This window comes from Formica exsecta, unplaced genomic scaffold (genome assembly GCF_003651465.1).
Source record: "Formica exsecta isolate Colony F162 unplaced genomic scaffold, ASM365146v1 scaffold393, whole genome shotgun sequence".
NCBI lineage: Eukaryota > Metazoa > Arthropoda > Insecta > Hymenoptera > Formicidae > Formica > Formica exsecta.
Window position 1 is genome coordinate 302,177 of NW_021851167.1, and position 25,818 is coordinate 327,994.

Here is a 25,818-nt window from a genome sequence, read left to right on the forward strand (position 1 = left end):
TATATATATATATATATATATATATATATATATATATATATATATATATATATATATATATATATATATATATATATATATATATATATATATATATATATATATATATATATATATATATATATATATATATATATATATATATATATATATATATATATATATATATATATATAAGTTTTTTAGTAATTAGTAAAACTTGGATATAATTCAATAAATTGTATTTCTTTGTTGTTTAAAATTACGTCCTGTTATCGAGGGCTCACAGCGTACTATTTGGTAAGTTTATTTCATACATTTTGATCGTGATTGAGTGTTTTAATATACAAATTATCTGATTTTTATCTTCACTAGCATTAATAAATCACACATGTGACATGTTTCTTTTTAATATTTTTATAAGACTAATTTTAGAATAATGTATTGATTATACAGGGTTTATGGTTTGTGACTAATTGTTTGCTCAATAATTTGGGATTCTATATTATAGATGGAAGAGAGACATTATATAATTTGTAAATAAGTTTTAATAGACATAATATATGCGGAAAAATGCACTGAGTGTATTTTATTAGAAAAGGCTGAGATTTATAATATATTTATATTTTATTTTTCAATTTTTTCTTTATAAATTTACAGAAATTTAGAATTTAATAAAAATGTTAATAATACCATTTCAAAAGTTGTAATTATATTTATTTATGATAGAACAAAAAGAAATATATCAAAGTATAAAAAGTGATTTAATCTGTTTTATCAGGCACAAATAAACACAATATTCGCAAGGAAAATTTTTTTCGATGATATATCTAATATAGGTTGTTAATCTTATGGAATGTGCTGAGAACGAGTTAAATAATTGAAATTACAATGAGAGATTGCATTGGTATTGCTGACAATTTGTGTGTAAGAAACACAAGGCCAACACTGCACTTTTTTGATTGTATAATATGGTTTTTCTTGTTTTTGTCCTCTAAAGAAGTTTTATATAACAGCTTGCCTTTCACGATTTAATAGCAATGATTTATTTTTTTCTTAATGCAGTATATATGCACTTTGTACAAATTGTCCATGTAAAAAACCCGCGAACTATCGAGTTACTTATTTACCATCGCTAATTTTGCTTCTAGGTAGTACGACAAACAGCATAAGTCAACTTGTTACCAACGAAATACCGCTAGCGTCTCTCAATATAGCACCAATTGATATCGACGAAATCGCTCCGCTGCCTCCTCGTCAAAGTGTCGTCGTCTCCTCCTCTCTGGATACATCTTCCATACCGGCAGTAACGACTCCGTTGTCCGCGTCTAGACTTAGACTGTTGCAAGATACGACTATGATAGAATCCGCTTTAGACTTGGATTCATTGGAAGATGCGAGTGTCGGTAGAGGAAGCCAATCAGGACTTATAAAAATGGGTGTAGTATAAAATTCAGCTATCCATCAATCGCATAGAGTTTAAGAATTCTGTCGAATTCTGTCTGATATGGATAGTGCAATTTTAACATATTGAATTAAGAAGGCATGAAATGCAATTTGTTATACCTTCGTCGTGAATAATTTCCGCACGAAATGATAATTGTACGCAGATGTGATCATTAGTGTCATTAATTGCAAAAGGTAGATAATTATCATGTTATGCTTTTTCTTGGGAGAAAAAGTAATTTCGAGAGATTTTCAAAAACTAGGAAAATTAGATTATAAATTAATAAAACGGCCGAACTTATGCTATTATTAAAGCAAAAATATAATTATTTGTATTATTAAATTTGTACAATTGCATCAAAAATTTAAATTGTAACATTGCATAATTAGAGATCGTTATTTTCTACAACTGCATTATTTATTATATTGTATTTATGTGCATCTCTAATAATTGCATGTACGCCAGAAAAGAGGAGTCAATAATATATTTTTTCTATTTTTTAAAACACCTGCATTATTAAATGTATATCTTTTATTGGCTATAAAGTTCTTAAAAGAACTTTGAAAAGTATTATTTTAATATGTTTATTAATTTTATTATTTAATACAGGATGGTCCAGAAAGAGAGAAAGAAAGAGGAATAGCTTTCAATAATGAATTATATGTATTATTGAACAATGCAAAAACTATGATATTTCTTCTTTTATTTTCCGAATATTCTTAGTGATATTGTCTTTTTGAAGGAATTTGTCATGTGTACAGTGTAAAAAGTTTTGTAAATAAAATTTTCATACATGTTAGCATAGTTTTACAGATGTTTACGAAATTTATGAAAGCAATGCCGCTGGTAGTAAGCATTTAAACATTAGAATTATCACTGCCTGATTTATTGATGAAATTTTGTATCAAAACTACATGTTATTACTTAATTTGGCATTATTGGATTACGTATTATTCATATGAATAATATTGAAGAATATATTAATAAAATAGCAGAGATGTCATATTAATAATATAAGGGTTGCCATTATAAAGACTAAAAATGCTATTCTTTTGTATATAAGACATATGTATAATACTCTGTATATGTATATATTATGTAGGTGTATAATGAAATCCGCATATATATAATATATAATGCAAGTTGAAAACTTTTGCTAGTATTTTATTGTATTTCCTCTCAAAATATATATTATATATGAACAATTTCTTGTCAAATATATACCATTTATTTTTTAAATGGCCACAATTGTAATTTTTGTTTTGCACAGTTTTGCCATATTTTTATCAATATAAAAATATTTATATAACTATGTGTGTGAGAGAATGTCATCTTACAAATAAAATTATCGCGCGTTAACAATATTTATAAAAAAATAATAAGTATTATGTATATTGGTTTTTGTTGTGTAACATATATTAAATAAGTTAATATTTTTACATCAGAATTTACATATAGACATGGTTTCAAAAAATGTATTATATTTTAAAATAGACATATATTGTGTAAGACACAAAGTGTGTGTGCCTGTATCTCTCTCATGTGCATTATTAATAAAATACAAACGTAGAGTATATATTAAACTGTGAGTAGTTGATGCACAAGGACAGCTATTATCAATATAATAAGCGCAACACTTATTCCAGTAAGATAAACAGTTATTTGATAAACGCTTATTTGACAATTACTTTTAGTTATATCAGTACTACTGTCCAATGATTTATTATTGACATCGCTTTGGCAGTAAAATTCTGTAGGATCTGTATCATATTTAAATAATATATCATATTTAAATAATGATATATGTGCAACTTTTCAAGTTATTATAATGAAACTTGTAACATTTCTACTTACCAGCTTGTAGCTCGACTTCTTTTTGTACTTGACTTTCTTGCACTTTGAGATCTAGAAGTTCTTGTAGCGACAATAATGCCTCCTGCGGTCCTTCGCCGGGAAATAGATAATCTGATAGTGTGACTTTATTTTCTGGTAAGGCTATCAATACCCTTCGCGGTGGTTCATGCAACGTGATATTTTCTGAAAATAAAAAATTGCATGAATATAAATGTATCAAAATCTATGTTATACTATAAGAGAGATATCTTTTAAAAAGTTATTAGCAATTTACCTTCGGGAGAACCATTTTCCTCTTCTATTAAACTGTCCCAATGCATTTCCAATCTGCTTGCCAGAGATCTTACTATATCTTGTTTCACAGCCATGTTGGCTTCTGCAATACTTGCTTTTTGATGTAGGAATGTTCTACTGACTAATTGTCCTATTAGTCGTATTGATGCACTACATGATGTTACTTTTATACAAGAATTAGTATCGCTTTGCTCCTAACAAGATAAAAGAAATTTTATTTAATAAATTAATTTTCCAACTATATAAATGTAATATTTAAATAAATCTGTACTTACGCAGGGAATGTATAGATTAACTTGAAACGAGTTATTATTATTGTCTTTCTTATTTTTACATTCTTTGCTATTTTTCTTTCTTTTGCCAATCATTTCTAATGCGTCATCCGGAGCTCCGACTTCTCCCTCGATAACGACGAGTGAAGAATCGATTAAATCTGCTACGCTTGCCAAGATATTCTGTGAGGTTTGTGTTTTTAGTCCATATAGTATTGCAAAAATAATAAATTGTTCAGTTATCAATACCTGTAGCTGTTTTTTGAAAGTCTCGGGATTCTTATCTGCTGCAATAAGAAATAATCTGTCAAAGTCTATTAAAGCTTCAAGTTGATGCCATTTAGCTGCTCTTTCTTGGAATTTCCAGTCGGCTGGTTTTAATATATTATCTTTAGTAATGTCTATAGACTTGCAAATATATCTAAAAATATATAAAAAAAGTTACTATATTAGTTAAGAGATATGATATATATATAAAGAATTCAAGTTTATTTAAACTATCAAAGGCAGCATACTTTTGCGTGATGCTGTTAAAACTTAATATAATCTTCTCATCGTGGTTATTTCCATAAAGGTGCTTATTATTCCATGATAGAGTTTTGTAAATTGCGCTAAGAACTGATTTAAGCTTCTGTACATTATTAGTATTATCTAACGTATCTTCAGGTCCGACAATAAATACACCAAGTACCCACATTCCACCAGGCAACATTTTTGTAACCTGTAAATGAAACAAACCAAGATACCGTTATTACCTCTATCTTTATGCAATATATACTGTGCTATTTCAATATATATAAAAAAGATGAGAATTAAAATAAGGAATAAAAATACAGAATCAAGTCTTGTATATGTTACTCTGCAAATTTTGTCAAGAAGACAATAACATACATGTAACATACATGTTTAGCGTGATCAGCAATCCAACTGATAGGTATATCCATAACAGATTTAATATATGTATTTGCTGTATCCTGTTCTTCAAGCGAAGTAGAGCTAATTAATGTTTCTTCGACAACATTTTTAGTGAGAGGAGGTGGTGTCTTTGCTAAATGCACTACATAGTCTTTTTGTCCAGCACTCTGTAAAATCAAATTTACTATTAAATCTGATACTTAACCCTTATAAGTTACACATCTTTTTGCTTTGTTCCTGGTCACATATGGGTCACAATGTCTTATCACAGTTTTAGCTGTCTCAAAGTGCTTGAAAAAATCTACAAAAATTTATATATATTTCTTGATATCTGTAGAAAATAATCATATATAAAATTAAAAAATTAAAAAATGAATTTTAAACTATTAATTATATTAAATAAATTAAAAATTTTTTTTTTTTATTAATTCCTTCTAGGAGATATTCTATTATTAAAGTATCGATAGAGTCAAAATAACCCATATGTGACCCTTAAGGATTAAGAATCGAATCCCATTGTTTTTAAATTGATTAAAAAAGAAAGTAACTTTTGGAGCACTATATACACTATATACGAATTCTAATAATTTGAAGAGTAACTTGAAATAAGTTTGCACTGCTTGCTTTTCACATATGTTCATCGCACATGTTAAAAACGAGGGAACATGACATGGGGAAAACTGAAAGATTAAAAAAATATATACAGTCGAACCTGTCCTAAAATTAATCCAATTACATATCCGTCCGATTTCGCTAGAGATGCTAAATATGTGCGAAGATGTTCCTCGGCGTAAATTGTTCGTCCCATTTTTTTCTTCTATATTTTGCTATTCTTCTCGACAGATCCTCCACAATTGAATTCGATACTATTGCGTATATTGGCGTATAATAATCAGAAAGAAACATAAGACTGAGAGCGTTTTTCATGGGACATTTTTCGTACCTCGTACAGTAGCACCGTTCATTTACTTTTAGGAATTGGAAACTATTTACTCTTCGATACTGTCGATTAAATCACACCGTCGGTGTGTATCCCCAATGTTACCTTAGCGAGATAATGCAGGCCCCGTGTAATTAAATGTATCCCGGCTGTCAGATAGAAAACTCGCGAGCAAGTTCAAGTCGCAGCCTGCGACGTCCCGTGTTCTACAATTTCTTGTATGCGTGAGTAGAATCTCTTATAGAATTGGTGTCGATTACTGTTCACTAGCACGTTCGCTACTATCGACTGAATAGAGCGTGATAAAGGTCATGATAAAGGTGATAAATGAAACGTAAGCGTGTAATGCGCCGCAATTTGGTCGCTATTACTACGTGTTGTACCCGCATGTCGCGAACGCGGAAAAAATTTATATTATTTTAAATAATTATTGGAGCAGATAGCCAAAGAATAAACTGCTCTCTGTGCATAATCGTACAATACGGTATCTCATGTGTAGCGCGCTTTAAAATGAATATTGTTTGTAAGATAGAAGTGGACAATGTACAGTAGACAATGTGTCATTCTTCTCTTATTTATTCTTGTGCAGGCAGATGAATTTATTTTGGACGATGTGCCATGCACTGTGAGTTGTACGATAAACTTACTTATCTCGAAAAAACAATATGTAATGCTATGATACTTTATATGACTTCGTAATTTATTTACGAGCGATAATAGATAAAAGATTTTTTTAGTGTGAGAAATAAATTATCATATGTGTTACACACATGCATATATATATACATATAATAAAATAAAATACACATAATGATGTTTATATTGTATGTGTGTATGTGTATATATATATACTTATTATATGTATTTTATTTTTATATATATATTTTTTTCAGTATAAGTTTAAGCAAAAATGTCATGGAGATATAGATAATTATAATATAATTGAATACCAGCATCCTTCAGTTATTAATTATTGTACTGCTGAAGATGTTCCTGACAATATCAATTTTTATGTAAAGAGGGATGAAAAGAGAGGGAATTTAAGTGGTACATCATCCTCTTATATTGAATAATTGATTCACGAAACAACTGGTTATATCTCTTAATCACATCTTTCTTTTTATCTAAGATTCTCTGAAAATTGAGTTTGCACCTCCCAAAAAAGAATGCGGATTAGGAGTAGCCTTATTGGTTAATCCTTTGATTAAGAATGAAAGAGAATGTGAAGAGTATAAGTTTGAAGAAATGGATGGCGTTAATTCAAATGTACATACCATAAAAAGGGCTCTGTGTATTCTTAGGAATACTAATCAACCTGTAAAATATAATGATAATTCGACAGTATCCTTATGCGAGGTAATAAACAATATTAAGACCTATATATGTATATAAGATGTTATATATATATAATTAGTGCCTAGTATTAAATTTTGCAATTGATATTTCAGGGCAATATTAAACTGTGGTTTCAACACATCTTTACAGGATGCTATGCACTTCGATTTTACATAGGTAGACAAAAATATGCAATAAAGGATTATAATAAATTTGTAAACACTACTTATCAACGTACAGAAGTGACAGAACCACAGTTTATCTGTAAATATGACTCAAATTATAATATTGATCAAAGGTATAGTAATAATAATTGTTATGTATAAATCAATGTATATACAAGATGAGTGACTAAAAACTACCTTCCAAGATATCTTTTTTACGTTTTTGTGTAAAATCAAAATCATACAGATATCTTAGAAGGCAATTTCTAGTGACTCACCCTGTATATATATTTAATCATAAAATCTCAAAGAATAATAATCTATCTCCTATTGTCTGCATAAGATAAATTTATTTATAGAATATTCCTTGATACTGTGAAGAAATTAAAATATAAAATAGGATATATATATATATTACAGACATGAAATAACAAATTTTACATTAGATACTTCCCTACCAATAGATACAGGATTGTTACTTGACGTGGCATTGATATCACCACATAAAAATTCAGAACAAGGTTGTGTCTGGAATGGAGAACCACTAAAATACAGATGGACAATTAATCTGGTAATATATAGTTATTAAAAAATATGTATGCAACTTATCTTTTTTTTGCAGCTGACATCCAGATTTAATTTTTTATCTTTACCGACTAATTTTAAGGAAACACCGGAAAATCATTGCAATGTAAAATTGGTAAATATTATCTCTTTTGACTACTTTTTTGGATTGCAATAAATTATTTTAATCAAAATCCAGATCTAATTCTCTATCTATTTATATATATATCTGTGTGTGTGTGTGTGTGTGCATAAATGTTACATTGAATATAAACTTTGAAATAGATGCGGACCGGGAGCGGGGAATATATGAGGATTGTACAGTGTAATTTTCAAGTACAAACTACACCAACTGCACATTATTGCTTCATATTTTACATATTTGATGATCGATGCTTTAGAAATACTATCTGGAAGCCACTGCATGCAAATACGATGCTGTGTACATGGGTGAAACGTAAGTTCAAGTCAGAGATAAAACATATTACAAAGAAGTTAATGTTAATTAAAGAAATAATGATATCTTTTATTCGTATTATACGTATTTTGCCATCTAGTATATCAGAAAAGATATTTTGAATTTTATATAGAACTATTAATTTACAGAAACTTTTTATTTTTATAAACAAACTACATGTATTGCAAATTATGTTTGTAGGTTGCGTGAATGCTTCGTTATATCACAAGAGTGAGATGATAAAATCAGATAAATTGCTGACTGCAAACTTACATCTACTGTTGCCGATCATCATTATCGTATTGATCGTATCGGGGATAATCGGGACATTATGTTTCTGGCATCTATGTATTCGAAAGAAGAAGGTTACCTTATATGTTAATCCACAACACGATGATTTTCTGAACTCTGCTTGTTTTGAATCCACCGATCTCAGTATCGTTGACAACAACGACAGTGAGAAAGAAATCGATCACGATAATCTTTCTTCCGACGATATTGTTCTTCTTTATACTAAAAATTCGATATCTTTTATGGCATTGATGAAAGATTTTCGTGAAACACTTGCCAAGATGTGCTCCTGTTCTGTAAGTTTTCCATTGCGTAGATTAATTGTCGATAATACATTCTACATGATATCTATAACATATGTCAATCAAAATTTTTATGATTTAAAAAAGTATCTTAATTAAAATTTTCTTATTTATATAATGCAAAGAGCATAATACAATCTGTCAAGGATGTTTCTCACAACTATTGCTTTTAAAGGTATACGACTGGTATGATGAAGCTGAATGGAATAACGTAGCTAAAGTTGGTCCTGTTTCATGGTTCACCAAATTGCTTAACGGTAAATGTCGTGCTATTTGGATAGATACACCGACAACAAGATCCATCGTTATATCAAGGGAAAACGATTTGGGCCTGAATAAAGTCGGTAAATATTATGAAATAGGCGGTGATTTTCGCGACGTGGCATTTCCCGTTGTACTTGAATTAGCAAAACGTAATACAAATGATGCCGTGCACCAGTATCGCAGACATTTCGTTGTGAGGTGAGGCTTATAATAAACAATTATTTTCGTTAAGATAAAGATTTTTTCTATGTCATAATTCGTACTATATGTTTTATTCGTGCAGATTCGAAGGGTTGGAAAGCACGGCAAATGTGAACGATCCGTTTCTGGATCTCTCTCCTCACGCGCGATATCGCATGCCACAGCATCTTGCGCAATTGTGTTTAGACCTGTAAGTATGTCATGTAATATTTGAAATATTTCGTAAGATAATTTTGATATTTTTAGATCGATGGTAAAACCACTTATTTCCAAATATCAGTTGAAGGCAAAAGAGAATCTTTTACAGCAGCACTTGAGACTCGTGAAGATGGAGTCAATAATGTGAAAAATGTCAATTAATACCATAAGTTGTTACAGGATCTCAGCATTATTATATTTTATAGTTGTCCAACATAATATTTTATTCATGTTTTCAATGCGAAGTGATTGCAATTAGCATAAATTTGTTGTTAATCAAAGATACTACCTCAATTGAAAATAAGGCAATGTCTATAGACACTTTCTCTGTTTTGATAAGATTTGTATGTGCGAGTTACTTGAGGTTCTTCAATAACATTGAAGTTAAGACAATCGTTGCGTCCTGTATTTCCAGAATTCGTTAATTATAAACCGCTCATTGTACTCGATTTTGCATAATATCATAAAGATATACCACAATTTAAATTTTAACTTTATACATTTATCATATTGATATAGATATATTTTACATATAATATTCTGTATTTTATTTCATATCACTTATTGTGTACACACATTTTATATAGTTAAAATATATTTATAAAAATTTCTGTAATTATGCACAATCTTTCTAAAAAAGTATAGCATTATTATAAATATAATCTTGCGTTAATTCAACAACTTTTTGAAATTTACTTTTTAAATATGAAGTTGAAGGGTCTGATATTGAATATCTACAACTAAAGGAAACAGATTGATTGAGAGCTAGACGTGATAATCAAATCATTTTATTGCTTGCTTTATTTTTATTACTATTACTTTTTCTTGCTGCTTTGACTTATACTTTATTTTCGTAGCTGCATCCCATATTCTTGAGCGCGCTTAATAACAGAAATAGTTGCCCTTCAATAAAAAAAATGCGCTTAAAAAAAAATGTAAATAAATCGTACTGTAAAAAATATCGTGTGACCTTTCTAGTTTTATGATATACAATGGATGTGTTCGCGCGTTTTTAAACTAAAAGTGCTAACAAATGCCAACATTATGATTCTGATTTGACCATCTCGAAGTGCTATTAGAAAGCAGTGATGTCATTATCGTCCAGTGAAGTAGTCATTACATACTTTTTCATAGTAAAAGATAATGCAATGTAATCTGGTGATCTGAAAAATGAATAATTTCGATATAAATATATTGACAATATTAAAATAAATATATAATTTCAGCGTATCCTTAACTTTTCAGTATTTCTCATTTTATTCACTTTCCTCCAATCAAAATGAAGATATAATATAAAATTTTAAGTTTTTAAAAGTTTTACTGCTAAAGTATTATAATAATCAACGTTGATTTTTTTATATTATTGAGTGCGGTCATATATTTTTAAAATAATTTTTAACACATTAATATATGTTAACCATTATTTGGTTTGTGTTTGTACGCTATATCTTAATAATAGGAAAAAAATACGCTATAATTGTCAGTATTGAAAGAAAATAAGACAATAAATGTATAATATATTGTGATATTTAAAATTCTAACACATAACAAAATTTAATATCCGTTTTAACATCGTCATGATGTTGATGAATTAAAATAATGATGTTTTTCTTTAAGAATATTGACACGTTAATTGTAAAATTAGACGATGCATAATTGTTTTATTTAATATTTTCAATAATTAAAATATATTCGTCAAAGAGAATTTTTTTCTTTTTTCAGTTATTACGTTAATTCGAATTAATATGAGACTTTTCGATCTATGATAATATAAAGAAAATATAAAAGAGATCTTGTGTGTAAAAGATTTTACGGTCTCGAGATAATTTTCAGATAGATTTTGAGATTTTATTCACGCAATACACTACTTAATGCGATTCCTCGATAAATATCTGTACTCGGTAATTTTGAATAGTCTTGTCACATAAAAAAACATTTGTGGTATTATTACTGACAAATTTTTTGATCAAAGTTGTTACTATTTAATTACGCTTAATTATTTAAATTTTCAAAATATATATACAATATTGTCAATGTGTTAATTATGTCCAATTCTTATCTATAAAATTTATATCTTCACAAGGGATAGTAACCCCTATATGAGAGGTATTAATATTTGAGAAAATATTAGTGGACGCACACATATATATATATACACACATAGTAAGTTATTTGCTCGTTCTTCATTTAATGGATTCTAACGAACGCACATTTATTGTTCTACATCGTTAGCTTCTAAACATGGGGCTCTTCAGGCGAAAAGATATTTCGTTTCAAAATGCGTGTAGCGGAAGATTTATGTGAATATTTCGTACAATTTCTGTTATACAAAGAGGGTAGTTTGCATACTGAGAAAGAGAAATAATTATTTTGAAAAAGAACACGGCGCACACATGAGGGACCTACAAGTGAGGGATTTTAAAATACTCTAAATACTATTATGTATTTATTATGAGTAAGCAATCCAATCTTAATCCTCGTCGAGTATGATCTAACATCTTTTGGGCATTTTTACGAGAGATTCAGCGTAATTTTGAGGTGACAACCTCCAGACCGCTGACGAAATTCGAATTTGATGGCACAGCTGTTTTAATGCGGACATATACTTTTTCTTGGAACTTCCTCTTCATGATTGACCGCATATTTTGGGATCGGATTCGCAGATAAGATGAATTCAACGAAAACGACAAAATATTATCGCGATTAATATAATGGAAGATACATTTGATTGATTAAATCGTAATAAAAGTAAAAAATACATGGCACTTATGTTAATATATTACGTTCAATCGAAATTTTCGATATTTCGCGTTAATTTAGTGAGAATCTTCTTTAATCGAGATGATGTTATATTTTTATCCCAGAGATGAAAATTATTTTTTCTTAAATATATTTAAAGTTAGCTCGCGTAGATCAAATAAGCTTATTGAAACTTTGTTGATTGTGCTCTTAAAGAAAAAAAAACGAACAATAAAGAGAAAGAGAGAAAAGAGCTATGAAATATAGAAGATATGTATAAAAATATTTCTATACACGATATTGAGATCTGACGGATAATTGGAATCATCTTCTCTCTTCCTGATACACGATCGCATTCAATAAAAGTAATTATCGTATCATTCTTTTGAGATATAAAAATCGATGGACCGTAGATGAGGGTGGAAACAAATTGGGGAGATATCTATTACGCGGGTACAAACGACCCGTGCAGATAATGAATTCGATTGTTTGCCGGTGGTATTATCGCCCTACTCCCGGTAATAACGGCCAATCGGGAAAAGGGAAGGGCGCCCGCTGTTACATTCGAAATATATAAATGGACCAATAACTGTTATACCGTCGTTCAGTCGGCCTCCTCGATTCGCCGGTGATAAACTGCGGGCGCTTGTCTCCTTTTTTCCTTTTTTTCATATCTCCCTCGGAACGAACAGAGTTACCCGGAAAATCGCAGCGTTACACGCACGGTAAGTCACACACAACTTCGACATTCCACTTAAAACCAGAGAAAGAAAGAGAAGAAGGGATCCACTGCAAATATATCCAACAAAAATTATTTTTTTTTTATAAATATATATGTAAATTTATTATACAGAATGTAACTGTATATATTTTTAGTACATCGCTCAAAACAATTAATGAAAGACTTTTTCTCTAATATGATTAGATTTAATATCTCTCTTAGTGAATAATCTTCGTGTCCAATAAATATACTTATATAAATAAAAAATTTAGTTTCTTTTTTGACAGTCAATTATCAGCATTTTTAAGTCTAGTTAACAAATTCTTGAAAAGATCACATTTCTCTGATTGTTTCGAATGGTGTATATCCTGGTGAAACTTACGAATTTCGCGAATAAAACTGCGCGTTAAACCGTGAGAGACTGGACAAAAAATTGAAGCATCTACATCGAGAAGCGTGCCTTTCGCGCACGTGTCTTTTGTCCCGGTACGTTTTCCCTCTCCATCTCAAGAGGCGGTTAAGGCAAACCAATCCGAGCCAAAACGGCTGATGCAACAAAGCAAAATAGCGCATCCACCGCATCTGACGTGCTCTCGCTCACGTATTTTTTTTTAACCGCTGTGGGTGGCACACAAGATATTAAAACGGCTCCCTAATCAATGTAAATTAATCGCTACGTGTTTGCATCATATACATAGAGTGTTCCCTGTCGCTTAGCGCACTTTTCAGTCAATTTTTTCTGTATTAAAACGCGTCGATATACTTGAAATTACGAAAGATTGGAAAATTAAAACCCATTCGAAAACTAAGTTACAAGCGCGAAACGAATAGATGATAAAATAATATTCTTCATTTTGAAAGAATTTTAATTTAAAATTTAGTGATACAAAGTTACACAATAAATGATGATCTTCCTCGACATTTTTACTGAGGAAGGGGGAATTGATTCAAAATTTTGGCCAAAGAAAAAAAGACCTACAGTTTAAAAAAAGAAAAGTGCGTTTAGCGAGATAGGTACACTACACATATAGTCACATGCATGAAAATACAAACGTCACGAATATAATAGATGTATTGCATGTACAATTGTTCGTTTAGGAAAGTTTTTTTTACATTTCATCATCTACCAACTTGGTAAAATTTCACTAATTCATTCATTAATTTGGCCCGCATGTTGCTATCACGGTATTAATTCGATATTTATTATACGTAAAATCACGTAAATATAATCGCTTGTCTTCCGTCTACTATCTCGAGGGAAACATTTTTGGAATAACATCTCGTCGTACTTTCTCCTCTCGAAGGCAAATTGATGTATTGAAATCTTTGTATCACTGCGCTCTTTCTCCAGATGCGGTTGTATCCCTCGAATTTTGTGCATCTTTTGGTGATCGTCGCCGTGTTCGGTGTAACCCTTGGTAGCCCTTTGACATTCTTACTGCTGACGAATACATCGTATACACGGCCAAATGTTGACCAATCTAGTGCGGCGAATAGACTGAAAAATGATATTAAGCCGGCCGGCGAGAAAAAGGTATATATCATCGATGAACATCTGAGCTAAAGTTTTGATGCGTTTATAAAATTTCTTTTCGTTTACTATTTTGCTAATTTGCTACACAATTTCTCAGCTATTTGAAATGCATGAGATTCAGTCGGATACTCTCTCTGTTACGTGTGTGCTCCTCTCTACAATAGTCGTCTTCGTTCTAGAATGGTTTTACGTCAACTTGGACCAGGATTTTACAGAATCCGCCAGATTCTTTGGAAGCCGCCGTTGGGTGAATATATATATTTAATATAAAGTAACGACTATGAATATAAAGATAACATAATCGCACGTATCACATGCATTAAATTCATATTTATTTCAGGAGTCGTGTCGAATTGCAATGCGAGGTAGCTGGAAATCCGCCGCCCCAAGTCTACTGGATAACTGGAAATGAACCAGAAAGGCAGGTCGGTCTCTCGCTATTAATATTTATGTTTTTCGCTTGAGAAATCCTCGAAGATTTGTGATAAATCATTACACAACAGCACTCCCCTTACACTTGTTCGATGTGATTGTGATCTGGTAGATTCAGGAATTGACCACGCGGGCCCAAGAAGCGACCAATGTCGTATCCACGGAATGGGAGGGGGTCAGTCAAGTCTCCTCCACGTATGTGATCGATTGCGTCAGACCTGAAGATCAAGGTTTAAAGTATTGTGTATCCGTGTCTAAAAATATAGTGGCCCAATCGGCAGCGACGGTACTCTTGGTTAATAGTGAGTAAAAACGGGCGGGATATTTCGCACTCTTCGTCTATATAAATAGATACATTGATATCATCAATAAAACGATAATTCTAATATCATCTTACTGTCCATCAGCAACCAGAACAACCGTATGCAGTAGCGAAAGCCAACCCACCATCACCTTGCACTCTTCCTGGAGATTCGCTCTTCAACACAACACGGTGATTCTTCCGTGCAGAGCCACTGGTCAACCGGCGCCTTATCTATTTTGGATAGATAATTTGGGCAACACCATAAGTCCCGCCACACACGTGAGACATACCGTTCTCGCTAGTGGCGATCTGCAGGTAACGGATCTCGAATGGGCCGACATGGGTGAATACACCTGCAAGGTGCAATCGGGATATACGGAAAAGAGTGTATCCACATTTCTGTATCCCGTACGTTCCGTACGTATGTAATTAACTTTTGCGGATTTTTAGTACAGCTTATAGATCTAATGTATCTAATGTATTCCAAGAAATTATCGTTAATAGTTAAGAAAATCATTGATGTTCACAATTCTCTCAAATATGTTCAATATAATGTCATAGATAATCTTTTTTTAACACAACAAAGTGATTGCGACTGTATGATTCTTTCTATTTTTCTTCTAGGAATCAGAAATAAGACAAACGGAAAATCCCGCATAAAAGAGACTTGACACTATTTCTGCATTTCCTTTTTGCTACAACCGCGTATATAAGTGCGAATAACATCTGTTACACTTATAGTTTATATATTGTCTAAAAACAGAATGTAGTTTAATTATATAGAAGTATTATATATGTATTATAGAAGTACTTATTATTATTATTATTATTATTATTATTATTACTTTTTTTTGTTACATTTACGATACCAGTGTTGCTTTTCCTTGGAAGATCAATATTTGCACGATAAATTCGCTTTCCACGTTGGGTCAACGCATATACGGAAGAGCTCTCTTTGAGCTTCTCTTTGAATTCACATCGAAGAAAATTTATAGATGAATTCAAAGCAGTTTTAATAAACGTGACCTATGCGATCTGCACTTTTGTAAGAATTTTTATTCCTACCGCTTGTCCGAGAAACCTTGAATTATAGATTTTTAGAACCAGGCTAATTTTTTACAACTTATCGATATGTGTGTGTACAACGTATTTTAAACTAATTAATTTTATTGTATATATGTTATTTAATTATAGTTTGTGTACGAAGTTTAGAAATGTAGAACAAAAGTCCTAAGAGAGAGTTAATTCATTTTTCAATATAGTATTGCAAATTATGTTACTTACCATTTATATATAACTCTCCATTAACTCCACATAAGAATTGCACATAATCAATTCGTTAGAATAAAATGCTTTGTTTCTTGTGGTTTTCACTCTCTGTCCCTCTTTCTTTTTGCTTTCAAGTGTGATATGTGACGTAAACGTAGACAAGCTTAATTTATTAAATCGGTTTATTATAAGCAAAAAACAGTATCTCTGATTCTCAAAGTTATGTCACTGTTTGTCAAAATGATAATAATAAAAAAATGACATATTTTAGGCGGAATCACAAGTTGTATATATTGCATTTGTTGCAAAAGGCCATCAATAAATACTATTGTTCTATTTATAAATGTATTTATGACGATACAGAGTAAAGTCTAAAAATTATATGGGAAAAATAGTATGTGAAACACACACAACAATATCACGCATCCTAATGTCGGATAAAGTCGTAACATCCGGAACATCGAAATGTTCGAAGATGCATGGAGAGGGAACAAGAGGGGAAGGTAGACGAAGGAGATGAGCGTTACGTTTACGGGCGGAAAGGAGGGGGAAAAGGGAGAAGAGGTTTAGAATCACATCTCCGTATTACGGCGGTTCTCTAATAGCGCGATATAGAATAGTGTAAACTCAATTATACACACGCGCGTACATACACGTTCATTCATTTACCTTTAGTGGCTCGTATCGCCTTGCATATTTCGATCCACGGATGCCCGTAGGAACTGCAAACGTCGCACACGTTGTTAGTCGAGCTCGAGGATGGTTTTTGTTGACTAGCTTGATGCCCGGGTGTATTTGGCGACGAAGAGCCCTCTCCTTTTGATTTGCACGTGATCGACGAGAAACGACGAGTGAAATCGATCGTGGAAAGCGACGGGGGAGAGGCCGGCGCGCGGATCTTGCGTGACGACGGCAACGTTGCTGAATTATACGACAAATTCGACGACGGTAGACCGGCAGAGGACGATCGTTCCGACGACGGTGACGACTTCGCCGTCGGTCGGATTGTGCGGCAGGAGGGCGAAGACAGGCGCATACACCGCAGAAGGTTGAGTCAATCGTTGACCAGCCCTTGGGAAACACTCATCAGCTGCTCCTTCAAGACGCGGAAGGATGGTCGCACTTCCGGGCAGTGTGCCCAACATTTGCGCATCACCTGATATTCATCGAATCCGTAAATTCAGGTTGGTTCATGGATAAATTGGTTCAGAAACGCGGGGAAATAATGATAACTTACCTCGTATACTTCCTTAAAACATGCTTTAGGTCGTTCCAAAATAATTCCACGCTGTACTCGCTCGACGACCTCCGTATTCTTTAGGCGACCGTAAGGCATCTTTCCGCACGTGAATACTTCCCACATTAGTACTCCGTATGCCCACACGTCAGATTTCGAACTGAAGCGCGTGTAATTCAACACTTCCGGCGGTGCCCATTTAATGGGAAATTTGGTGCCACCGCTACTGGTATACTGATCATCGAGTACATACCTAGAAGTAATTGTTTGATTATATATATTAGCTAAATTTCACAATTCATTTATATATCTTGTTAAATTATGACTTTTTTTTAATGCGATAATAAAATAATTCTTACCTAGCTAAACCAAAATCTGCAACTTTTACTACGTTTTCTGATCCCACTAAACAATTACGTGCAGCAAGATCTCTGTGTATGTAATTATGCCTCTCTAAATATGCCATTCCTTTGCAAACCTGTAACAGAGGCAACAAAAAAATCTCGATTATTGTGTTATCTCTGAATTGTGAGCATGTTCTATCATCTACTAAGCGGAAAATTTGCGTTACCTGTATACACATGTCTAATAAGAGGCCAACATTTGCACCTAAAGAGGTTTCGTGACGGCGGAGGTAGTTGAGGAGAGATCCATGTCGCATGTATTCCGTGACAATATATATTGGTCTATCTTTACTGCAAACGCCATACAGCTGGACTAGGTTTTGATGTTGCAGTTTTCTACATACAAGAAATAAATATGAAATCTATTATAATATTAATGTAATATTTAGTATCAAATTTATAGGAAATAAAGTTGTAATAAAATATATTTATAGAGATTCAATTTCAAGTATGTTCATTAAAAGTTTCGACGTAACGTAAAGAGAAATGGGTTTAACTTACGTCATTACTTTAGCTTCTTCTATAAAGTCGTCCTCGGACATGGTTCCCTCTTTCATCATCTTCACGGCAACGTCGATGGAGCCGCGCCACTTACCTCTCCGCACGACTCCAAATTGGCCGGATCCGAGTTCCTCCAGCAAATGCAATTCCGCCGGGTCGATCTCCCATTTGTCTGCGAAAAAGCCGCCGTTAAGTGGCACCGAACAGCCGAGAGAGGTCTTATTTTTTACACATCTCTGTTTCACTTTATACCGTTTGAGAGAAAAGATTAAAAAATATAATTTTACGAACCGTGACTAAGGCCGGCGGTCGGTGGTACAGGACGATCACAAGGGCTGGTCTTCAGCCGACTGGCCAGACCGCCGCTATTGTGTCTATGATAATTCACCAGGTCGGGTATGGAGCCGCAGCAATGTTTTTCCGATAGGTAAAATTCACCACGAGTATTCTGTTTGATGTGATAATGCTTCACGTGAGGATGTGGCCTGCGACAAAACGGAAAGTCTTAGATTATAAGAAAAAGCCTAAGAGAAAAAGATAAAAAGAGCGAAACGATTTCAAATTGAAAATAATTCAGCAATTAATAAAATTCATTTGAAAAATCCAATTTTTAATCAATTGATAATTATTTAAGTGTTGACTTACACTTTCGTGTAAAGGGAGAGGGTGTACAGCCCTTTGGTCGAGGAATTACGAACGACGAAACAACCCTCCTTATCTTCCTGTTTCAGCAGCGATTCTGCGCGTTGTCTTGACATATCACCTACATACCATCTATGACAGCGCAAGCAAAACGGTCAATTTTTTTTACTTTTATCATGTACGAACATCTTGCGATTTATGTGAAACTTCTATCGAGAAGCGTTTTGGTAGGAAACTTGGTCGCTCGATAACTTGGGGAAAAATGGGGGTAGCAATAGAGCCTTATCGAACTCGACAGACTATGGAATTCTGCGATTCGCAGAAAAATATATGTATTAACTCACTCGTATTTCTGCAGTCCCAGTAGTTCTTTCTCTTTGACGTAGTTGCTAGGGATATAGCCGATCGATCTGCAATTAAATGACTTTGTGCAAACCGTTCCTCGCTAACGTCGCATTTTACGCGCGTACTTTACCGTGTAAGTAAACACAACACACACAATCCGGCTATCATGAATAATTATCGCTGATTATACAAGAGAACACCGCTAAGATTACTATTTACGAGAACTGTATGTATGCTGTAACTGATTATTTTTCGCGATAGCCGATTGATTGCTGCCACCACGTGAAGTGTACGTGTGAGATAAAAATGTGAATAAATTTTGTTGTAAGTTAGGTCGTCGATCGTGAAAAAGAATATTGACAAAATAGTTCGTAAAACAATGTTTGTGTAGTTGCTTCGAACAAAAAATCATATACCCATTCTCGTCTTTAACTTTCCACCAGTGCTCCTGGGAATCGTCCAAGACTTCGTACTCTGCACCCTGCGTTGTTTGTAGAAAAACATAGATCGTTAGTAAATATTCTATTTAATAATATAATGGTTATATATGTATATATAAAATATATGAGAATTCATTTTTAATATATTTATTATTGTATTTTTTTTTTATTTTTACCTTTTCGAGAGACAAATCACCGCCTTCGATGGCTCGGAAAGGGTACAGAGCCACTACGACTTTCGCTCGCAACATTATCTTTTCCTGTAAGACAAAGAAACTGATAAATTTTTTAAAAACTCTAGACAAAATATCAAGAATTTTAATATTTATTTCAACGAAACGTGAACCTGCCTTCGTTTTAGAGGATGGTGTACCGGGTGTACCGCCTGGCATTATCGGAGTCGAGGGAGTTCCTATAAAAAAAGAGAGCAAACGGAGAATAGTTAAGTATTTTTTGACGTCAAATTATTTTGCGAATAATTTGATAATAGCCCGTCATATTTGCCGACAATCGGATTTATTAAAGTACATTGAGGCAGAAAATTTCTAATGATTTCATCTAATAAGAGCACACACACGCGCGACACGCGTGGCGATTTAATAATTACTTTCTTTTATTTTGTTAAGCGCGATCGTCCTTTAATTTCACCGAACGGAGAACTCGATAGAGCGACATTTCCTCTTCGCGCTGCAATGCGATCGGCAAGAACTGAACGGAACATTCCGACTGACAAGTATACCACGCCGGGACGACCAAGCATACCAAACCGTGGATGCAAAGGACGACACCACGAGAGAGAGAGAGCAGTCTCCACCCTGTCTAGACAAAATCAATGCGACCTCAAACCTCCTACATCCCCTCTCCCCAGCATCTCTTCAACACCGTTTGCACGTGCACGCTCGTCGCGTGTATCGTATTCTGCGTGCGCGTCTACTTCCACTATATCCATACAACAACCGCACGCACGCGTATGTACGCACCAAAGTCTAGAAACGTAGTGCGTGAAAAAGGCGGAAATTCATATTTTCGATTTTCAATTCACGAAGTTCGTAAACGATCCGATATTCTATCAACGCACGATCACTCTAAGCGCGGCTCTCGTGGTTTTACATTGTCATTTAAACAGCAGCAAATCTTCCTCTCTCATCGCGCAACATCTCGTATTTTATTCTATATATTTTCTTTCTTTATAATGTCCGTTTTTCTAATATCTTTGTTCTCCTTCATATCCTCCTTTCCGTTAAGTTTCATTACTAGAGGCAATCCTGGCAGCGCGGTAAAGAGATTTTCGCCTGAAAGTTTTTTTGCGGGAAATATCCGCGGAGTATCTTCGCCATGCTCGAGTGGTTTTCTGCCCTTTGGGAAAAATTTCCCGACAAACAAAAAGCTATATGACCAGACGTGAAATTAAAAAAAAAAAAAAGTGAGAGAAACTTACCGCGAGAAAAACTCGATATAGTGCGAGCTGGTATATTATACTTTAATTTTCTATACAGAAATTTTCTTCTTCAAATTATATTCTCGGAGAAAATAGAAATTATAAGATTGATTGAATAAGTGATTTTCCGTTTAAAGCATTTTCAATTTTCGTACAATAATCTTTCATAAACCAAAATTTCAACGAAGTAGTTTTCCGTCTACAGTTTTTCATATAAGATAAACGTACATATGTCGCGCGCCGTGATTCATAGAGATGCTTTTCCGAGGGACGTCAGGAGAATCTCAAGAAGGAAATCTCGGTAATGAAAGTCTCGCCGGGACACAAGGCCCGCGACGTGAAAAGAGCGTAACAAAATCCGCCGGAGGCGACGGAGTCTCTTCTTGCATCTCCGAAAATATTCCGACTCTCGGCGGAAATTCAATAAGTAGAAAAGAATCTTAAGAAAAGGAGAGACGTATAAGGTAAATCTCGCATCTGAAATAGCGACATCGCGATATTGAATCTTAGCATTGATTCAAATATATGACGCAATATATATTATTAGGTGAGGAGATGTGTCTCGGTACAATACACAACATACAATATTCTTTCTTATTTCCTCTTATACGTTTCCAATAAGACATGCTTCAAAAAGCTACTGCAAAAAAATCGGCGCTCTCGCTTACTCGATCTATTTTACAATTGAACTGGATTTTATTAACTTTGATTTATTTTTTCGATATAACATGAATATAAAAATTGCGTCTTAATATCCCGAGTACATGACACGAGATTGCGATCACGAAAACGAAACAAGGACTATTTTCTTTCTCAATGCTGCAGAGGGATTCTATATGTCGGAATACAAACAAATCCCTAAAGCGTCTATATGACAGTAACCTCAGATGGGAGTCCGCTGATCTTCTTATCGATTTCGGTGACGTTGTTGCCGCTGAAGTAAAGGTTCCGCAATTCGACGACATCAGTGAAAGCGCCATTATCCATCGTATGGATGTTATTATCGGACAGATTGAGATCTTCCAACTTAAGGAGACCTGTAAAAGTACCGACTGCAATGCGAGACAGTTTGTTTCCATCCAATCGCAGTTGCTCCAGCTGTAACAGCCCATGAAACGTTCCCGGCTCGAGGGTGCTGATCTCGTTCCGTTGAAGATAAAGTCTCTTCAGACCGACTAGGTCACGAAGAAGCGCTTCGGAGACGCTTGTTATCCGATTGTTATTTAAGTAGAGATCCTCCAACTTGTTCAATCCTCGAAAGGCACCGCTCGGCAAGCTTTCCAGCTGATTGTGATCCAAATGGAGACGATTCAGTTCGATTAACCCGGCGAAGGAACCTGGGGCTACACGGGCAATTTTATTGTCGTTGAGCCACAGGTACAGCAGTCCGGGATTCAGATTGGAGAAGGATTCCTCCTCGATCGCCGGGATGTCGTTGTGACCCAGGTACAACCACATTAAGCTCGACAGACCGGCAAACGAGTCCCTCGGTATCGAATTGATCCTGTTGAAGACCAACGATAGCGACTGCAAGTGTCCCAATTCCGCGAACAAATGCTCCGACAACGACACCACGTTATCGTCTAAATGGAGACGCTCCAACTTTGGCAGACCACGGAAGGATCCTCTCTTTAGCACGGATATTCGGTTGTTCTGATTCAGATACAAGTGCGTCGCTGTCACATTTTTGAAAGCATCCTCGCGAATCGCCAGAAGATCCAAGTCGTTCAGATCCAATCGATCCTCGAAATAACGCTGCGTAACCTCGACGAGTACTCCTTTGTAATAACAAACGTTGTAAGCGTCCATGAGCCGGCAAGTTGGTTCCTTCTTCTCCGACGAGACTCTCGCCGAGAGTATCAAGATGATTTGGGAGAAAAGCAGAAGAAATCGCGACATGATCGAGCAGATCTAGTTCAATACGAATGCAAACCAAACCGCCGAGCTCTACGGTTTTGTATCCCGTCACGGGAACGCGATTAGATAGCGGAAAGCGACTTTTGACATTGATATCGCTGCTACCGAGGCGAGAAATAACCACGGTTGCATTCTCAGAAGGGATCAGATGTCAAAGTTGACGATAGGCGGAGACTTTAAATTCATGGAATACAATGACAGAGGTGAATTCTGCGTATCACTTGCATTTCTCTTCTAAGAGAGCAATAAAGAAATAGAGAGAAATAAAGAGAGTGTCTTTATATATGCTAGATTCAAAAAAAATTTTTTTTTTTTTCGGATCGCCTGAATTGGCGCTTTAATTAAAATTCGCGTGATTAAGTATCTCGCATTAACCGCGGCCCTTATAATTGCAAATCCACTTTAACGAACCGCTTGTATTGCGGATGGCAGGTTGTTGTTCGCCACTGATTATCTGTAACGAGCAGTAGAAAGTACGTAATAGTCCAGTGAGCACCCGGAACAGTGAGGCGATCGCGGAAAGTGGAGTGAAACGGTAGAAAAATATCGTGCGAGTTGTATAAGAACGTCGAGCGCCCTGGGACAAATAATCCGAATATTTTTTTTTATCGCTGTCCCAAAATAATATTTTTTAAAATACATGCGACAAATGTTCTCATTACACACATATCACACGTGTGTGTACGCTATTAAAATATTTATAAATGTAAATATATCCTTTTCCAGAACGATATTTATTTTCCCCAAGAGAGAAGAGAGAAGACGAAAAAACTCATATAAAATATACGTGCCAATCTCAAGGTTTTGCTCGTAAATTCAAAGAATCCGGAGGTTCGGCGAAATCCGCGTCAATTTCGGAGGAATTTCTCGCGTGCGGTTTTTCGGGCATGTCGATGACGAATTGCGAGCGAAATATCCGAGGTGAATACTCCGTTTGATCGAGTTTGACAGATGAGACAAATATGTATCGCGGCGCGCGAGCGATTTTCAAGGCTACGCACGTCTTTTACGGCGAGCGATGTCGAGAAACTTTCTAAGGTATTGGTGAAAACATCCAGAAGAGCGATTCGCCTCTCGCTCGCGAGGTCATCGAACGATGTACATCCCACTCACTCGGTTTCTCGATCCGCGGTCGGTCGGTCGGTCGGCGGTTAGTGACAAACTGAACCGAGATTGTCAATACGACGCTAATGACAAAGAAGCCCGATAAATTTAAGCCGAAAGGTGAAAAACGCACGTGGAATCGACGTTACTTGACACGGCACTAGTCACGCTTTTATATCCCATTTCTTTTCTCCATCAACCTTGGTTGACGTTTATAATCTCTATAAAGGAAGGCGATAATAGACTGCAGTGCATTGTCGCACAAACAAGCACGTACGCTAGTAAATGTAATTGCGATTAATTACTTTTTTTTTATTTCCAATCGGCACATCAAATAAAAAAGAAAAAAACAAACAAACGTATAATCATACAAAAGATACACGTCGTTGATTTTTGCCTCATAATTTTTTGATTATATGTTCTTCTCTAAAAATCATTGCGATTTGTCTGTGTATTCTTGTCTTGTGTATTCTCTTCGTTTGAAGAGAAACATTAATGTACCAGTACACATTATGCATAGTGACTGCGTTACCATCAGCATTCAACGCATCGACGTCTATGCGACCGGTGAATGTCACCTATAATAGCCACATTACGCCTCCCGCAGCAAATATGCGCGATAGTAATTGGCATATGTCTAACTACGCTCTTAATCGACTTTTGATAATGGAAAAATAACGAAAATTAACTAGACGCGATAAAAAGCGAGTCCTCGACTCGATTTCACACTCGGATTAATTATCAAATATCTTTTTCCTTAACAGCTAATATTATTATAAATAATCACTCGGCATTTTAGAGAAAATAAGAGAGAACCTTCTCCTTATAAATGGCTTGTTTCGTAAGTTGTCACGTGATAATTTTTCAGGCGTAATTCCGCCTGTCAAGCTAACGATCCCTGGAAAGCTTGTAATTTGTGGGTGCGGACTTTTTTTTATTTAATAAATACAAGAGTATATTCTTCCGATGATGCGAAATGATCCACATGCGATTGACGTTACGATCTTGACATTAGGCGTGGCAGGAAAGTTACCGTAGTACCGTTCTTATGAAACCTATAGAGGTCGGTTTCGCGCGCGCGCCTCCGTGTAACCTTTTACATTTTGCGCAAGCGATATTTCTTCGCGAATACAAATGTGTATGCAACGCGCGGATGCTTTCCCAGATCGCTAACTGAATAAAAAAAAATAAAAATAAAAAAAATAAGTAACCATGGTGAGAGAAAAAAGCAAGATTTAGGAGCAAGAGAAAAAAAGAGAGAGAGAGAACGCGTTAAATTGTTTCACCTATATATAGTGTGGTTATTTTACATTA

At 34.4% G+C, this 25,818-nt stretch overlaps 5 protein-coding genes across 11 annotated transcripts in view; 2 read left to right on the forward strand and 3 right to left on the reverse strand.

Annotated features, from left to right (window-relative positions):
• The window catches only part of LOC115239652 (palmitoyltransferase ZDHHC18-like), an 18,740-nt gene extending 16,715 nt beyond the window's left edge, over positions 1-2,025 (forward strand). Inside the window, exon 9 of the mRNA XM_029814281.1 lies at positions 1,131-2,025. Within this exon, the coding sequence (XP_029670141.1) occupies positions 1,131-1,429 (299 nt within the window). The 3' untranslated portion in view covers positions 1,430-2,025. The remainder of the gene's footprint in view (positions 1-1,130) is intronic.
• A 795-nt stretch (positions 2,026-2,820) lies between these two features.
• Positions 2,821-5,842, reverse strand: LOC115239655 (protein odr-4 homolog). Of its 3 annotated transcripts, none has more exons than XM_029814292.1 (8): positions 5,474-5,842; positions 4,749-4,928; positions 4,362-4,567; positions 4,096-4,267; positions 3,850-4,029; positions 3,555-3,768; positions 3,281-3,463; positions 2,821-3,186 (listed from the first exon to the last, which is right to left on the reverse strand). In XM_029814292.1, exons 1-8 carry the CDS (start codon positions 5,567-5,569, stop codon positions 3,005-3,007), a joined length of 1,413 nt encoding a protein of 470 aa, XP_029670152.1. In that variant the 5' UTR covers positions 5,570-5,842; the 3' UTR covers positions 2,821-3,004. The 3 variants fall into 3 exon arrangements, with proteins under 3 accessions (XP_029670152.1, XP_029670153.1, XP_029670154.1); XM_029814293.1 differs by lacking the exon at positions 5,474-5,842 and adding an exon at positions 5,310-5,417; XM_029814294.1 differs by lacking the exon at positions 5,474-5,842 and having other exon boundaries at positions 4,738-4,880.
• A 166-nt stretch (positions 5,843-6,008) lies between these two features.
• Positions 6,009-16,247, forward strand: LOC115239662. Its single transcript, XM_029814303.1, is given in 16 exon segments — positions 6,009-6,326; positions 6,595-6,748; positions 6,831-7,057; positions 7,150-7,334; positions 7,621-7,771; positions 7,868-7,900; positions 8,050-8,221; positions 8,423-8,808; positions 8,990-9,276; positions 9,362-9,477; positions 14,195-14,241; positions 14,289-14,471; positions 14,651-14,718; positions 14,812-14,896; positions 15,016-15,205; positions 15,311-16,247. Coding segments are annotated over 16 exon segments (2,694 nt in total). The 5' UTR covers positions 6,009-6,242; the 3' UTR covers positions 15,637-16,247.
• The window catches only part of LOC115239653 (tyrosine-protein kinase Btk29A-like), a 29,411-nt gene continuing 13,839 nt past the window's right edge, over positions 10,247-25,818 (reverse strand). For 2 of the 5 annotated variants that reach the window (XM_029814284.1, XM_029814282.1), the window contains 11 exons: positions 20,396-20,457; positions 20,222-20,305; positions 20,022-20,086; positions 19,605-19,670; positions 19,264-19,392; positions 18,910-19,103; positions 18,619-18,790; positions 18,285-18,453; positions 18,073-18,191; positions 17,714-17,966; positions 16,641-17,632 (listed from right to left, as the gene is read on the reverse strand). In XM_029814284.1, coding sequence (XP_029670144.1) covers positions 17,531-17,632; positions 17,714-17,966; positions 18,073-18,191; positions 18,285-18,453; positions 18,619-18,790; positions 18,910-19,103; positions 19,264-19,392; positions 19,605-19,670; positions 20,022-20,086; positions 20,222-20,305; positions 20,396-20,437 — 1,395 coding nt within the window. In that variant the 5' untranslated portion in view covers positions 20,438-20,457 and the 3' untranslated portion in view covers positions 16,641-17,530. Of the gene's footprint in view, positions 10,641-16,480; positions 17,633-17,713; positions 17,967-18,072; positions 18,192-18,284; positions 18,454-18,618; positions 18,791-18,909; positions 19,104-19,263; positions 19,393-19,604; positions 19,671-20,021; positions 20,087-20,221; positions 20,306-20,395; positions 20,458-20,652; positions 21,473-25,818 lie in introns of those variants that run through there. The other 3 variants (XR_003884663.1, XR_003884662.1, XM_029814285.1) reach the window with 3 other exon arrangements.
• On the reverse strand, positions 22,003-23,431 carry LOC115239657 (chondroadherin-like). The gene has a single exon (XM_029814295.1). It carries the CDS (start codon positions 23,380-23,382, stop codon positions 22,351-22,353), a length of 1,032 nt encoding a protein of 343 aa, XP_029670155.1. The 5' UTR covers positions 23,383-23,431; the 3' UTR covers positions 22,003-22,350.

What these genes read in the sequence shown, in the direction of transcription:
- LOC115239655 (XM_029814292.1), bottom strand. Translation starts at nt 5,569, where the DNA reads ATGGGACGAACAATTTACGCCGAGGAACATCTTCGCACATATTTAGCA. An exon ending in TTAATCTATACATTCCCTGC is followed by an intron (nt 3,769 to 3,849) that starts GTAAGTACAGAT and finishes TTATCTTGTTAG; the next exon opens with GAGCAAAGCGATACTAATTC. An exon ending in AGAAGTCGAGCTACAAGCTG is followed by an intron (nt 3,187 to 3,280) that starts GTAAGTAGAAAT and finishes AATATGATACAG; the next exon opens with ATCCTACAGAATTTTACTGC.
- LOC115239657 (XM_029814295.1), bottom strand. Translation starts at nt 23,382, where the DNA reads ATGTCGCGATTTCTTCTGCTTTTCTCCCAAATCATCTTGATACTCTCG.